Source organism: Malus domestica, chromosome 16 (genome assembly GCF_042453785.1).
Source record: "Malus domestica chromosome 16, GDT2T_hap1".
NCBI classification, from domain to species: domain Eukaryota; kingdom Viridiplantae; phylum Streptophyta; class Magnoliopsida; order Rosales; family Rosaceae; genus Malus; species Malus domestica.
The window spans coordinates 12,726,139-12,739,063 of record NC_091676.1 but is presented as its reverse complement, the minus strand read 5'-3'; the positions used below and the strand labels follow the sequence as shown (position 1 = coordinate 12,739,063).

The 12,925-nt window shown below is 37.6% G+C and overlaps 1 protein-coding gene and 1 long non-coding RNA gene across 5 annotated transcripts; one reads left to right on the top strand and one right to left on the bottom strand.

Annotated features, from left to right (window-relative positions):
- Nucleotides 1-273: 273 nt before the first annotated feature.
- LOC114822124 (condensin-2 complex subunit H2-like) lies at nt 274-5,232 on the bottom strand. The gene is made up of 11 exons (XM_029096242.2): nt 4,717-5,232; nt 4,533-4,632; nt 3,565-3,674; nt 3,339-3,481; nt 2,813-3,248; nt 2,542-2,717; nt 2,306-2,470; nt 2,125-2,220; nt 1,397-1,498; nt 1,086-1,244; nt 274-942 (listed from the first exon to the last, which is right to left on the bottom strand). Exons 1-11 carry the CDS (start codon nt 4,916-4,918, stop codon nt 559-561), a joined length of 2,073 nt encoding a protein of 690 aa, XP_028952075.2. The 5' UTR covers nt 4,919-5,232; the 3' UTR covers nt 274-558.
- A 5,419-nt stretch (nt 5,233-10,651) lies between these two features.
- Nucleotides 10,652-12,883, top strand: LOC139192788 (uncharacterized). Of its 4 annotated transcripts, XR_011577149.1 has the most exons (6): nt 10,793-10,991; nt 11,558-11,650; nt 12,033-12,102; nt 12,277-12,344; nt 12,441-12,539; nt 12,647-12,814. It is a non-coding gene; the product is annotated as an uncharacterized lncRNA (long non-coding RNA). The 4 variants fall into 4 exon arrangements; XR_011577150.1 differs by lacking the exon at nt 12,033-12,102 and having other exon boundaries at nt 10,652-10,965; nt 12,647-12,883; XR_011577151.1 differs by lacking the exons at nt 12,033-12,102; nt 12,277-12,344; nt 12,647-12,814 and having other exon boundaries at nt 12,441-12,545.
- The last annotated feature ends 42 nt before the right edge of the window (nt 12,884-12,925 follow it).

Here is a 12,925-nt window from a genome sequence, read left to right as displayed (position 1 = left end):
TTGGAGGAGGGAATAAAACCTAAAAAATAGCATTTAGCCTAGGGTTGGGTTTGGTCTTAAGGGATGTTTAGACAAAGTAATCTGAAAACAAGTCCTTTTATTTAGTCATGTATTTTCAGACCCGAAAAAGCTATGTTCTTTTGACTTTGGTTTCAAATGAAGCAATGCAGGGTAGACTTGGAGAAATGACTTCCACACGCATCTTTCTCCTACCCACCCTTCGTTTATTCTATCCAAAAGCTAGAAATAGTCAAAAGTGTGCAGCGGTGAAAATGGATGTAAGTAAATCACTTCCCACTCAAGGAACTAGATCGAGTCTTCCTCTCGGATAATCATACATGGTGTTACAGGGTCTCAATACTAATGTGTACATTGAATAATAACGTTAACTCGACATTACAGGTTGCTACCATTCACTGTTAGTACACTACAAGTGCATCGATTAGGGTCGATTCTAAGTTCATTTCAGCCGTCCAGCAATGCGTTTAATGGCCTCCGTGACAGGGTTTAGGATCGATTCTACGTCGATTCACTGTTAATTGCCAATGACATTTTGTGTCACTCTACAGAATGTAGGTCAACTGGTCCAACAAATCGAGACTTTCTTCTCCGCTTGGCTTCAGGAGTGCACCGTTTGCCACCAACATTTCCAACTTTCACAGGTAACTTGCCGTTTATTTGAGGAGATGTCTCTGTTGATTTACGTGCCTTAGAAGATGACTTGACTGAAGGAGATTTCTCAGTTCCTGTGTTGCCGTTGTCCACATTTCGAGATGCTTTCCTCAAGGGAGACTTAACTCTCTTTCTGGACAACCGAAATCCAGTTTGCTCTCTTCTCTTGTCATGCCTAAGGAGCTGAACATGGAAGGGATTCGCAGCTGTGTAACAAACAGACTCACCATCAACCCCACTCCTATTCAACTCAACGTCTCCATTGTTAACCTGAAAATTATAATATTAAATCGGAACTCAATTGTTAAATCAACACCCAGAAAGCTACGAATAAAATCTGAGCTAATACAGATTGGGGTTTAGCAACACCAACTAAATCAAAGAAAACATGTGCTTATATGTACAAGATATACCAGTTGCAGGAGCGCAGAAAAACTCCGAGCGACATCATACTTTTCCTGACCTTTTACAACATCAGCAAATGACAAGACATTCTCATTGTCTGGTTCGAAGGATAGTCTATCAAGAATTCTTTCTCCATAGTCATGAATATCAAAAGCAGGGTGTGATTCCTAAGAAAAACATAGCACACACTCCTTTACTGAACCAGTAGAGGAAATACAAGAAGAGAACATGTAATACAGCTTGAGGCTATTCTGATATACTTTTCCGTAAGGAAAGTGTTGTTGACACACAGAAAGGAAGCTAAAGAGATGGAACCTACTTGCTCTTCCAAGTTGTACTCTACTTTTTGTTTCCATGTTGAAACACGAGCAGCCAGTTCAGTTTGTTTCTCGGTTTCAGCTATGCTAGCAAGGAGAGTGTCCTACAAGAAGGAACATAGTTAGCCACCAAGAAGTTGCAGTTAATCATCAAAGTATAATATAGGGAAAAAGACTATGATTTTGCCCAAAGGTAAAAGAAAAGAGACGCAAAAGAAAGATAAATCAGACAAAACACATAATTGCCAGCAAAAAGAAAATGAAGCGGGCTCTTTCTTCCATGATCTATTATTCACCTGAATGTCTTAAAAACTATTTCCGTGACTTCTACAAGATACTTTTCAAAGTAGACAAACAAAACCATCCTAATGAGAATATGCATCCTTCTTAACATGCTGAAATAAAGAATCCATCCTAATAAACCTATAAAGTAAGACCACATTTTCAAGAAGAACTTGGCTTCAGAGTCGGACCGCATTTTCAAGAAGAACTTGGCTTCAGACTCTTGGCCTCCATTACAAAGTGTTCTATGTAGATTAGAGTATCGAATGATGCTGCAGATCAAACTACCAAACTTCCATTGCAAATTAAAATATAACCCAATAATCCATTGACTAAATATGCCCAACCTCAGATGGAGTTTCTGAAATCCAGTTAACAAGATATATCTTGCATCTCAACATTTAACTACTGCCAAAACCCAGAAACAAAGTTAGAAATGTATACTTACCAAGTGAGAGCGACACAAATCTTCCAGGCTTGCATGAGGATTTGGATCGTCGTCAAATGGTTCAACATTACCAAAGTGAGGACCACTGTCCTCATTCTGTATAATATCAACAGATTAGCAATCTAAAATGTTCCCAGTTCATTTTAAGTCATGCAATAATCAATTATCTGTGCAGTCTAACCATATCACTGTGCCGTGGTACATCATCCATGAATTCTGGCAAGTCAGCATCTGGTTGCCCAAAATTAGGGATCTCATTATCATATTCAGTATCCTCATTTCCATCCAGAGGATTGCAAAAGGGATCAAAGGATTCTTCTCTTCCATTAACAAGTGATTCCCGTAGCTGCAAATGAGAAAGCAAGTTCACCAACCAACCAAAAAACAAACATCTACACAAATTTCTGTAACACAAACCTTTTCAAATAATGGAGGAGATTGGGACCCCTTTTGTCTCTCCTCGGCATGACATCGAATCTGCCACATTTCTGTGAGCTCTGGACTAATAGTACCATGCAATTTTGCAGGTGGAAACAGTGTAATAATAGAGACGTGCTTAGTAGAATTGAATCCTTTGCTTTTAGAAGCTCTGACTGCTTGCGGAAAACATAATGAAAGAGAAGCATGGTGTTAGGTACATAATAATTTATAAGTGCAATTTAAAAAAAAACTGACATTTGAAAACAACCTTTCCTAAATGGTTTCACTTTCAAGTTCCCGGGTTCATGGGGATTCAGTGGCTTCCATGGATCATTACCATCATCATCTGAATCATCCAAGTCCCTGGGCTCTGAATATCTATCATCCATATCAAGTCCCTGAGTACCATAATCAAAATCATTGCAGGCAGGAGGATCAGGTCCAATATTACAATTATTTGCCTCAAAACTGCAACCGATGATAGGAGATTGATTAATATTAGGATCCTGCCCCTTATGAAGAGATGACCTATGTGCAGTTCCACCTGAACGTCTGGGAGTCTGATGACTTTTTCGTGCTGAGGTGACCCTATAAGCACTATTTTGTCCTTTAACAACTCCATCCACACTCAAATAATCATTTACTGCTACAGCATCACATGGATCTAATAAAATGAAATCCTGATATAGATCGTTGGTGGCCAGCTGCAAATATAATTTTTGTGACCAAACAACTTAGATACATATGTTGAGTAAATGATCCAAAAAATTAACAGATGGAAGAAACTATGGTACCAGATATGCCTCTAATTCTCCGAAATCACCAGTAGTATCTAGGCAATCACCTTCGAGCACAACTAGGTTTGCTGGGGGCTTCACAAAGGGATTCAGAGGAGCATCTCTTCCCGATGGACTATCTAAGCAATTCTTTGCTTCCACTGCAAGGAAAATTGATTTTAGTGGATGAAGATTGCACAATTATATCTCCATAGTCCACACAGAGTTAGAAAGTAATGGGTACCTGCAATGTCATCTAAGCTCCAAAACATATCATTTTCTTCATCAGAAACAGCATGGGAACTCCCACCTTCTTCAGGTCGAACAGATGTTCCTTCGGATTGTTCATGCTGCCTATATAAAAGATACAGTAAAATAAGAAAACTAACGAGAGAGAGAGAGAGAGAGAGAGAAGCAATTCCAAAGCACAGTTTCATGCAACACAGCGCTTATGCCCAAAAGTGATGATATGATCATGATCACTATCTTTTCCTAGGAGTGGAAATTTTAGACAACAGAAACTCTACACAAAGTTACCGACTTACCTTGATTATTACAAGACATAACACAATCATTATATGGATCTCTTCAATTCTTTTTTCTTATCCAGTATCTCCTGTTACATTTATTTTCTTTATTTAGATTTATAGTTTTGTATTGCTTCTTCCCATGTTAGTTCAGCCTCTTGTTCACTTTTACCTTCTACTTCTAAATATCTTCCTGGGTTATAGGTGAAATATGAAGCACCAATTTCCAGTTCACGCTCCAGGTCGGGAAAGTAGCAGCAAACTTTTTGATTCACCTATCAAAAGCCCATTATTATGCTCATACCGCCTAAACCTACTTTCTCTAATCTTATCACAGGTAGGTGTGACTCCCAATGCTTCTCTAGTAACTGCATTATTTAGAAAGTTGATGAGATACGATAATCAACCATTTTGAACACATTAGCCAAGTTAAGTATAGACTGCAGAACCTTGGGACAATTAATTTTCTAAACACTCAAAAGCAAGTTAGCAACCTACGACGGAAAAAAATCACACACACAAATGCACATATCTGGGTGCATATCGACAAAGAACAAATCTTTACTGAAATAATATCATAAACTTTAGAAAAAATACCAACATCACGAAGCAGAATATTCAAATTATATAAATTTACAATAAAATCGAAAAAAATAATTAAAATGGAGGGGAAAGAAACACCAACCCCTTTTGGGAAAGGAACTCCAAAGCACGCAAAACCAACGAGTACAGATACTCCACCTTCCGGCTATACACTTGGACCGAACCTTGAAGAAGCAGCGCAGCTACACCCAACAAAAATCATCACAAACAATTCCGAAAGTAAAAAAATTTAAAAGAAAAATAGTAGTCTGAAGTAAAAGGAACACCTTCTGCGAAATTAATAGCGACATGGCCTTCTGCTTCAGTGGGTATTTCACCGGAGCAAATCTTGAGCAAATACTCTTCGAGTTTTTGTGCGAGATCGAGTTCCCAATTGGATTCTAGGTCACGCTCTGCTTGCACTCTATGAAATCCGCCTCCACCGCCGCCGCTGTTGCTTCCACCCGGTTCGTCTCTGGCGTTAGTCATCTCCTGTGAGAAGAACTGGGCATTGGCGCATTGTGGAGGTGCTGGATTCACATTTGGTGGATACTAGGGTTTTTCAATTTGGGGGTTTCGGAAAGCGATAAATTTTTTGAGTCGAAATTGGAATACAGTGTGTGACAGACGGACAGTCAAAGATTTCCTCTGAGACTGCAATTCGTGAGCTTGGTTTCGGCAGGAAGATGATAGAGCGAGCAGAGAGAGAAAGAGTGTGTCTGCGCGTGTGAGAGTTTCAAAAAGTTTCGATAGCCGTTTCCCGCTCCTTTGTAATTTGCACCCCTTTTGTATTTTCATTTTTTGCATGTCTTATTCGAGTATTCGCCCTTTTGAACTCTTTAAAATTTTGCTGTTAACTTAAATCCACCCATTATCCTATTTTTCCATCCATATTTTAATAAAAATATTATTGACATATTTATTCTTTTTTAAAAGACTTTTAAACCTTACCCCGTTTCTCTCCTCCCATTGTCCCTCTCTTTGTCCACCGTGTTTCCTTCTTTCATTTCATCTCTCTTTTCGGCTTCTCCACCGACCGGATTGGGAGAACATGGTGAACTACTTTTTCAATTTCGTGGCCTAGGAGCGGGAAGGGTTCGAGAAGATGGGTCTTGTTCTTCATCTAGCTCTACTTCATCGATTAAGACTGATTCCAGACTTTAGCAGGTGAATGAGGAGTCGGCGTGCCAAAGGGAATTAGTGCGTTAGTACTTCATTGCTGTATCCCATAGCTTGTCAGCTTTTAGCATTACGATTCCCGTGCCACCATCTGAGCTTGTGGTACCATTCCAGGAGGCCCCCCAACACCCATCCCAGGAGTCGCCACAATAGTCACCAGACCCCTCAGCATAGTAGTATACAATATTTTTTTCACAATAATTGGATGGACAATTTTTCTGGGTTGCAAATATTATTTTTTATTTTTACAATATTTACTTTTTAAAATGTTATTATTAGTATTACTACTACTTTTATATTAATTTTTGGTGGGATATTTTAAATTATTTCAATAATTTTCTGGCCTTGGAGCCCACACCCACACCAAACTTACCTCTCCGTCTCTTCCACGTGGCATTTTTGTTCCACACACTTTGGGAACTCTCTCTCGTCCCTTTCGGCTCTCACTCACTCACTCTAACACTCTCTCACTCTAACTCTCCCCTTCTATGCTTCACCATGCAGGAGCACCACCACCATTTCGCCATTTTCACGACAAACAACTCAAGCCACCCCGATTTAGGAAAACCTTGACACAAACCCAAGATTGAACCCAAGCCAAGGTATCTTTCTCTCTCTGCCACTGTTCACGATTTTCCCAAAATATTCTGGCGAGTTCTCGCAGTCTCCGGCGAAGGTAACGTTAAAAAAACTCTTCTAATCTTTGTAGATCATGTTTAGGAGTACAATTAGCATGTTTTTGAAATGTTTTGGCATTGTTTGAATGCATAAACACTGCGGGGGAAAGTTTCCTAGTTTTTAGGCAGACATCCAGTGGCTTTCGAGCCATTTTCCGGCCACGGCTGAGGAACCCAATGGTATATTTCGATTCTTTGTTTCTTGGGCTTCAATTTGATAAATTGGATTGCTAGTTTTAGTTGAGATTTGGGGTTGAACGTAGCTTCTAAACTTTCGACTTTCTTCTTCGCGAAAATTGGCAACAAAGACCGGGTCAACTTGACCCGACCTGAAAAAAAAAAAAAAAAAAAAAAAACTAAACCCGGATCCAAGCCTAGATCTGAACCTGGGATCTGACCCAGCTTATTTCCGAAATGGATCTAGAATATTCCTTGTGTTGACTTTTTTCGAAATTTTCTCAGAAACCCTCTTAGGTTAATTTTGACGTCTTGGGTACATTGTTGACATCCATTTTGTGAAGCTCTAAAGTTTTAACGTAGTTGACCGCCTAGGTGCGGTTAACTTTTTGGTTGACCGTTCACTTTTTACGTAAATTATTCAGGACCTTTCTTAAGGTATTTCGACGTGCTGATTCCGAATCTGCCATCCATTTTTTGCAATTCAAACATTTAAATTGAGTTTTACTAATGGGTCCCAATATTATGTTTAGGTGCGATTACCATCGGAGACTCCGGATTTCCTAGTTTAAACGGCTACGACCTCGTAAGTATCTGAGTGGGTCTTGGCTTTTAAATATTAAATATTTATTTAGTTTCCATATATGATTAATAAAGAATTTTCTACATTATACCTTGATTAGACCAACGTTTTAAGAATTAGTGTATTGACGGAATTTATGAAATTTTCATGAATTATGTGGGATGCACGTTTATGCATATTTTTTCTTGATGTCATAAATATATTCACAGTTACGGATATTTTATTTTATTGTTGTAGAAGTTTCCATAGTATGATCATATTTATATTACTGCTCATCATGCATGCTACACTGGTGTTTTTACTCGCCCGAGCTAGGGTTAGGCTTCACGTGTATGTTCACATCACAACGTACGTTCACTTTGGATCCATTAGGTCTCAGTCCTATCCTAGATTGCTATAGGCAATTAGGACTCATATGTGATACGCATAAAGCCAGTCTTCACGTGATTGTAGTACTAAAGCATAAATCATTGTTACACTCGGTCATGTTCATGTCAGAATACCTCTGCATGAACTCATGTGTCAACATATGTCGATGAGCACTCGATATTATATGTTCGTTTATGTGAGATATTGCGAGTACCGGTTGTTATACATTCTATAGGTGAACTATTATGATTTATCGTACTTTTGAAATATTATTGTTTTGCAGTCAGTGTTTTCACACTATACATAGTATGTTATATTTGGAAACTATACTTGTTTTACGGCGATGAGTTATTACATTTTTGAAAAGGCTTTGCAAAGCTTTATTTTTAGGCCCACTCACCCTTGTTTTTCACCCCTCCAGGTTTTAGTGGCAGAACTTTCGTGTCAACGAGGATTCTTGGCAAATATTAGTATGAGAGATTACCTTCGATGATATAATTCTCATTCTACTTTTACTCTACTACTTATACTCTGACATCATGTGTGAAATAGATTCATTCCTGCTCACATGCGCACTCTTGCATTTAGACACTTTAGGGTTAAAATTTATTCACATTTTCCACCTCACTACACTTTATGGTTTTGTCACCTTCGGGTGTCGGCCAACACAGCTCGATTCGGAGTCGAGGTGACATTTTGGGTCGAGGTGTGTCAATTGTTTTTCAGTTAATGAATTAAATAATAAAAAATTAATTTGATAAATACCAGAACCTCCGTTGCTTAAATCTCAGCTTACCCAACAAATTCCGTTGTCGGGATAACCTCACACCATTATTTAATTTCCGTCTGTCGACCAGTTATATTTTGTCAGTTCAGTTTATTTCCGTCGCGTAAACCCTAATTTGACCAACGAAAATATTCCTCAGGTGAGCTACTACTTAACCAACAGAAGTGTTCGTTCGTCATTTAAGTATCCGCGAGACAAGGTTTACCCTACAATTCTTTCCAACGAACTTCTGTTGGTTAATTTCATGCTGACAAAATCCCTTTTAAGATAACAATTGTAGTCTGTCTCGTATACTGTTTTTTTCTGTAGTGGCAAAAACTCTTAAGTGACTAAGTTACAAGTCACTTGCTTAATTTCCATCATTTAAAAGTAGGAAAACTAATGAAAATGACTTCAAAACTTTGAACCTTAACAAAAAAAACCATCTAATGATTTTATTTAAGGAAAACTAATGAAAAGAGCTTGAAAACTTTGAGTTTTAATGATAAGGACAAAATAAAAGGGAAAATGAATAGTATCAGGTTTGATTTTTTAGTATAAAAATGTGGTTTTTCGTTACAGTGAACAGTACCGCGGGCTTTTCATTAAAACTCCCTTTTATTTAATGATAAGAACAAAAGAAAGAAAAGAAAAAAAGTAAAAAAAAACCTAATAAAACGCATGCAACTCAAACCCATTATTAGTATCCAATTTTTGTGGCTTTGGATAATCAATGTTGTGGCAGCGTTAGGGAATCCTTTCTGCAAACAGGGATAGTTCCTTGATTTTGCCCCAAGACACCACCTTTGATTGCAGAATTCTAGGATCTGGAGCCTCTATTCTCTACGGCAGCCTATTGAATCCTTTAGGATAAGAAGAGGTAGATGTACCACCGGGATTCATAGGAAAAAGGTCAAGACTTCTTAGAAATTTTATTTTTTCCGCAACAACTGAATGATGGATGCTTCACTGTATTAGAAATAGACCTGACATTTTACACCCGACCCGTTAAAATTAGTATTCGGGTGAGTATTTAACGGGTAGGGTTGTTAACGGGTTAACCCGTTAATCACCTGTTAAATAATGGGTCATTTTGGGTCAACCCATAAAACCCGTTAGCATCCGTTAACCCCAGTTATTGAGGGCTTTTGTGTAATTTCAATAGTTATAATAAGAAGCCCTCAAACTCAAAGCCTATCTCTGCCACTTCAAGGAGGTCGCCGATATGCTCCAGGACTACATTCCCAGCTCAAAATGGCAACATACGACTCTTCCTACTCCTCTGGTGACTTTAACACTTCGTCTCAACCACTTTCTCTAGAGCGAGTCAAGCTTCTCTCCTCCAACAGCAGCAACTCATCCTCTGGCTTGCCGGATCGGGATCCTTCCTTCAAGTGCATCTCTGTCTTGGACTTGAAGAAGAAGGTCATGGCACACCTCTGTCAAATGGCGAAAAGGATGGATAATGGAGGTAACTGTCAAAATGGATTGATTCCATTGGTTTTGCATATTGGCATTGCATGTTGTATTTTTGAAATGGATAAATTTTTGAATTTGAATTGGAATGCAAAATTAAACAAAAAAATAAAAAAATTGTTAATGGATGTTAACGGGTGATTAATGAGCTTAACGGATTAGGTTCGAGTGACCCGTTAGCTTAACGGGTTGGGTTTTGGGTGACTCGTTAGCTTAACGGGTCGGGTGAAATCCGACCCAAACCCAATAAACCCTACCGGTTTACAGGTCTAATTAGAAACCTTATAACCACTAGTATCTGCCGCATACTCTTAAGAGTAAAATCAAAGGTCCTTGTAACCTTTGACTACATGAATAAAATGTAGAGAAATGCCTAGTCATTATTTTGGCTTCTTGTCTAATTTTCTGATGATTGAAGAAAAAAGCTCATTTATTACAGTCAATGCTTGTGATAGATTGCAATCCACCACGGACTGTGCATGTTAGTAATCTGGATGTTATAAAAAGTCTCAGTTTCTACCACAAGCTACGTCCGTTGTTAAATGTGATATAACCATGAATTGTGCCCGTGATAGACTGGGATCTAACACCACGTGCACTATTACTGTTGTGGATTACAAACTGACCATGACTAATGCCCGTTGTAAAAGAATTTCCAAAACTAAAAAAAATTGAAAAAAAAAGATTTTTATTTTTATTTAATAGATATAAGCTATCCTAAGAAAAATGACATTTACTACAATATAATAATTACATAAAAAATGACATTTAAAATCAATGAGCTATCCTAAGAAATTATTCCTATACTCAAACCCAAACCAACGTGCATTGTTTACGGACAGTGCGCAGCCGAAAATGCCCTCCATTTGGTTTTCCAACAAGCTTTTTTCTCTTTGTTTCAAAGTTAAATGACGGGTTTGCCCTCCTAGCCCAAGCGTCCATCATCGCTGCACCGTCTGCTTCGACTTCCGCTTCTCGACTCTTCCGCTTTATTCCGCTTACTCGTTCCCCCGTCTCAAATTCCTCTCTCTCGCAGTGAAACTCTGCCCCACCAATCTCAATCCACTGCTTCTTCTCTGATTCATGTTTGATTCTCTCAACCAAAAACCAGAATCTTGCTTCTCCAACTCTCTCTCCCCAGAGCATAGGAAGCATGATCGAAGTCGTCAATCGCCTTGTAGAAATTAAAGCAGTATAGATCGATAAGAGGTCGAATCACCCATCTACACGGGAAACGATGGCTTTCGATACCATCACATCAGTGATATGCGGAGCTCCTCCTTTCTGCGCCTCTTCTGAAACCTCCTTGGTAATTTTTTGAACATTACCCCAATTGTATGTGCTCTCTTTCTTAATCTTAAGCTTTATGTCTATAAAAGAATCTTAATTTTGTGTTTAATTTGGGTTTTTGCGTTATGAACTCTGAATTTTGTGTTCTAAATTTTGAATTTGTAGCCTGATTTAAAAGTGAAGAAGTGATTGCTACTTAAACTCATGACCATGATTGAGTAAAAATATACTAGTTATTCTTTTATTAAGATAAAGGTCACAAAATTAGCAAAACAACAATTATATAAGAACACGACATGCAAGGGGATGGATTTCTCAAAAATATATTATTTGGGTAAATTCATATGAGAAAAACGGTGAAGAAAAAATAAAAAGAAATACATGCCATAAATACATTCAAACAACCTCTAATAGAACTGAAGTTACATAACAGATTGCAAGTTTTCAACTTAAAATTTTGTTTTTTGTGATGACAAAGTAAGGAGAATATGACCCCCATTTCCCTTTGTTCAGGTTTCTGAGAATTCTTAAAGAATTAGAAAAAACCAGATTATAATTCTTGGTTTGAAGTTGTTTTTAATTTGGTCCACCATGTTATGTTTTGTTAATAGGAACCCAGAAGAGTCTCGAATTAAGTTTCCAACTCTTGACTGCAAATGGAACCTGATGCCATTAAGCTATCTCCCTCAGCCCTCAGAATTCAGGTAACCTCATGATTTTTAAATTGCTGCTTTTGTTTTATCTACTAATTATTGTTCGATGAATTGTATTCTTGAGTTAAATAATGATTAATTAGAATGTCTAGAAAAAAAATTCAGCCATCGCTGTGTTTGCGATGATAATTTATATCCAATATGGTCATTAGCCAATCAAAGAACCTAATTTGGGAAGTGGGTTTTAAAATTTCGATAGTTTCGTTGTGTGTAATTTTCTTGCTTTCACTTTCCGTATGTTTCCTGGAAATATTTAGGGCTAGAAAGTGTGTAGAACTGTATAAGTGGAAAAAAAAGCCTCGGTCTTTAAATTGTCCTGTACACAGAGAAATTGAATTTTAATCCCAATTTCAACATTCCTCTTTAATTCAAGGTCTTCGACTCCCTTGAAGGCCTAGTAACACCAGCAACCACAACACCAACAAATAACTACCGCACCTTAGGTACAATTAAACAACCATAATTCTCATTTTTGTTTTTATTTATTTATTAATCCGCTACCTTTTTAATACATAATACAACATCCATGTTGATATGAACAATCCATTATGTGTTTTTGGAATGTGAATTTTTATTTTGCTGGGTTCTTATTGAGTTTCTTTATTTTTTTTTTTTAGTTGGTCATTGCTGGATTATGCCCAAGTGTTTGGTGAATCTGTATTGCTATTGAAGGTTTTAGTGTTGGGTATGAAATAAAAATGCAATCTTTTGCGTAAGTAAAATACATTTTGCGTCCCTCTCACAGAAACGAACGACCATAACTTTGCCTTCCCTATCGCAGCCCTTGGTGGTGGATTCCTCTATTGACCCCTTACACCTGTGGCTTTGATCACTCCATTGTTAGTTGAGGAGTACATCACTGATGTATGTTGCAACTAAGGTATATCATTGAATAGAACATGAATGGAAGTTTTTTGTAACCATTTATTTACTAAATGGAACCAGGAAGCAGATTAATTTCATCTCTTTCTCTAATATCTTTAATAGGCTTATGCAAAAACGCATTGGACTTCACATTTGTTTGTCCTATAGGTAAGCATATTTTTACATTCAGCATTCCTGCATACAAATTTTAATCTTTGTTTGATGCTGAAAGAATTTATCTTAATCTGATTGATTTGTTCAAAATTTGTGAACCCACCTTGCAGAGATCACCGCTTTCATCATTCTTCCAAATTAGTGTTTACATATAGTTTTCTCTCATCCAAAAAAAAAAAAAAAGATCGTTGCTTCTCCTACTCTCTCTCTCTCTCTCTCTCTCATTTT

What these genes read in the sequence shown, in the direction of transcription:
- LOC114822124 (XM_029096242.2), bottom strand. Translation starts at nt 4,918, where the DNA reads ATGACTAACGCCAGAGACGAACCGGGTGGAAGCAACAGCGGCGGCGGT. An exon ending in GAGTTCCTTTCCCAAAAGGG is followed by an intron (nt 3,675 to 4,532) that starts GTTGGTGTTTCT and finishes TCTTTTATATAG; the next exon opens with GCAGCATGAACAATCCGAAG. An exon ending in AGTACAACTTGGAAGAGCAA is followed by an intron (nt 1,245 to 1,396) that starts GTAGGTTCCATC and finishes TGTTTTTCTTAG; the next exon opens with GAATCACACCCTGCTTTTGA.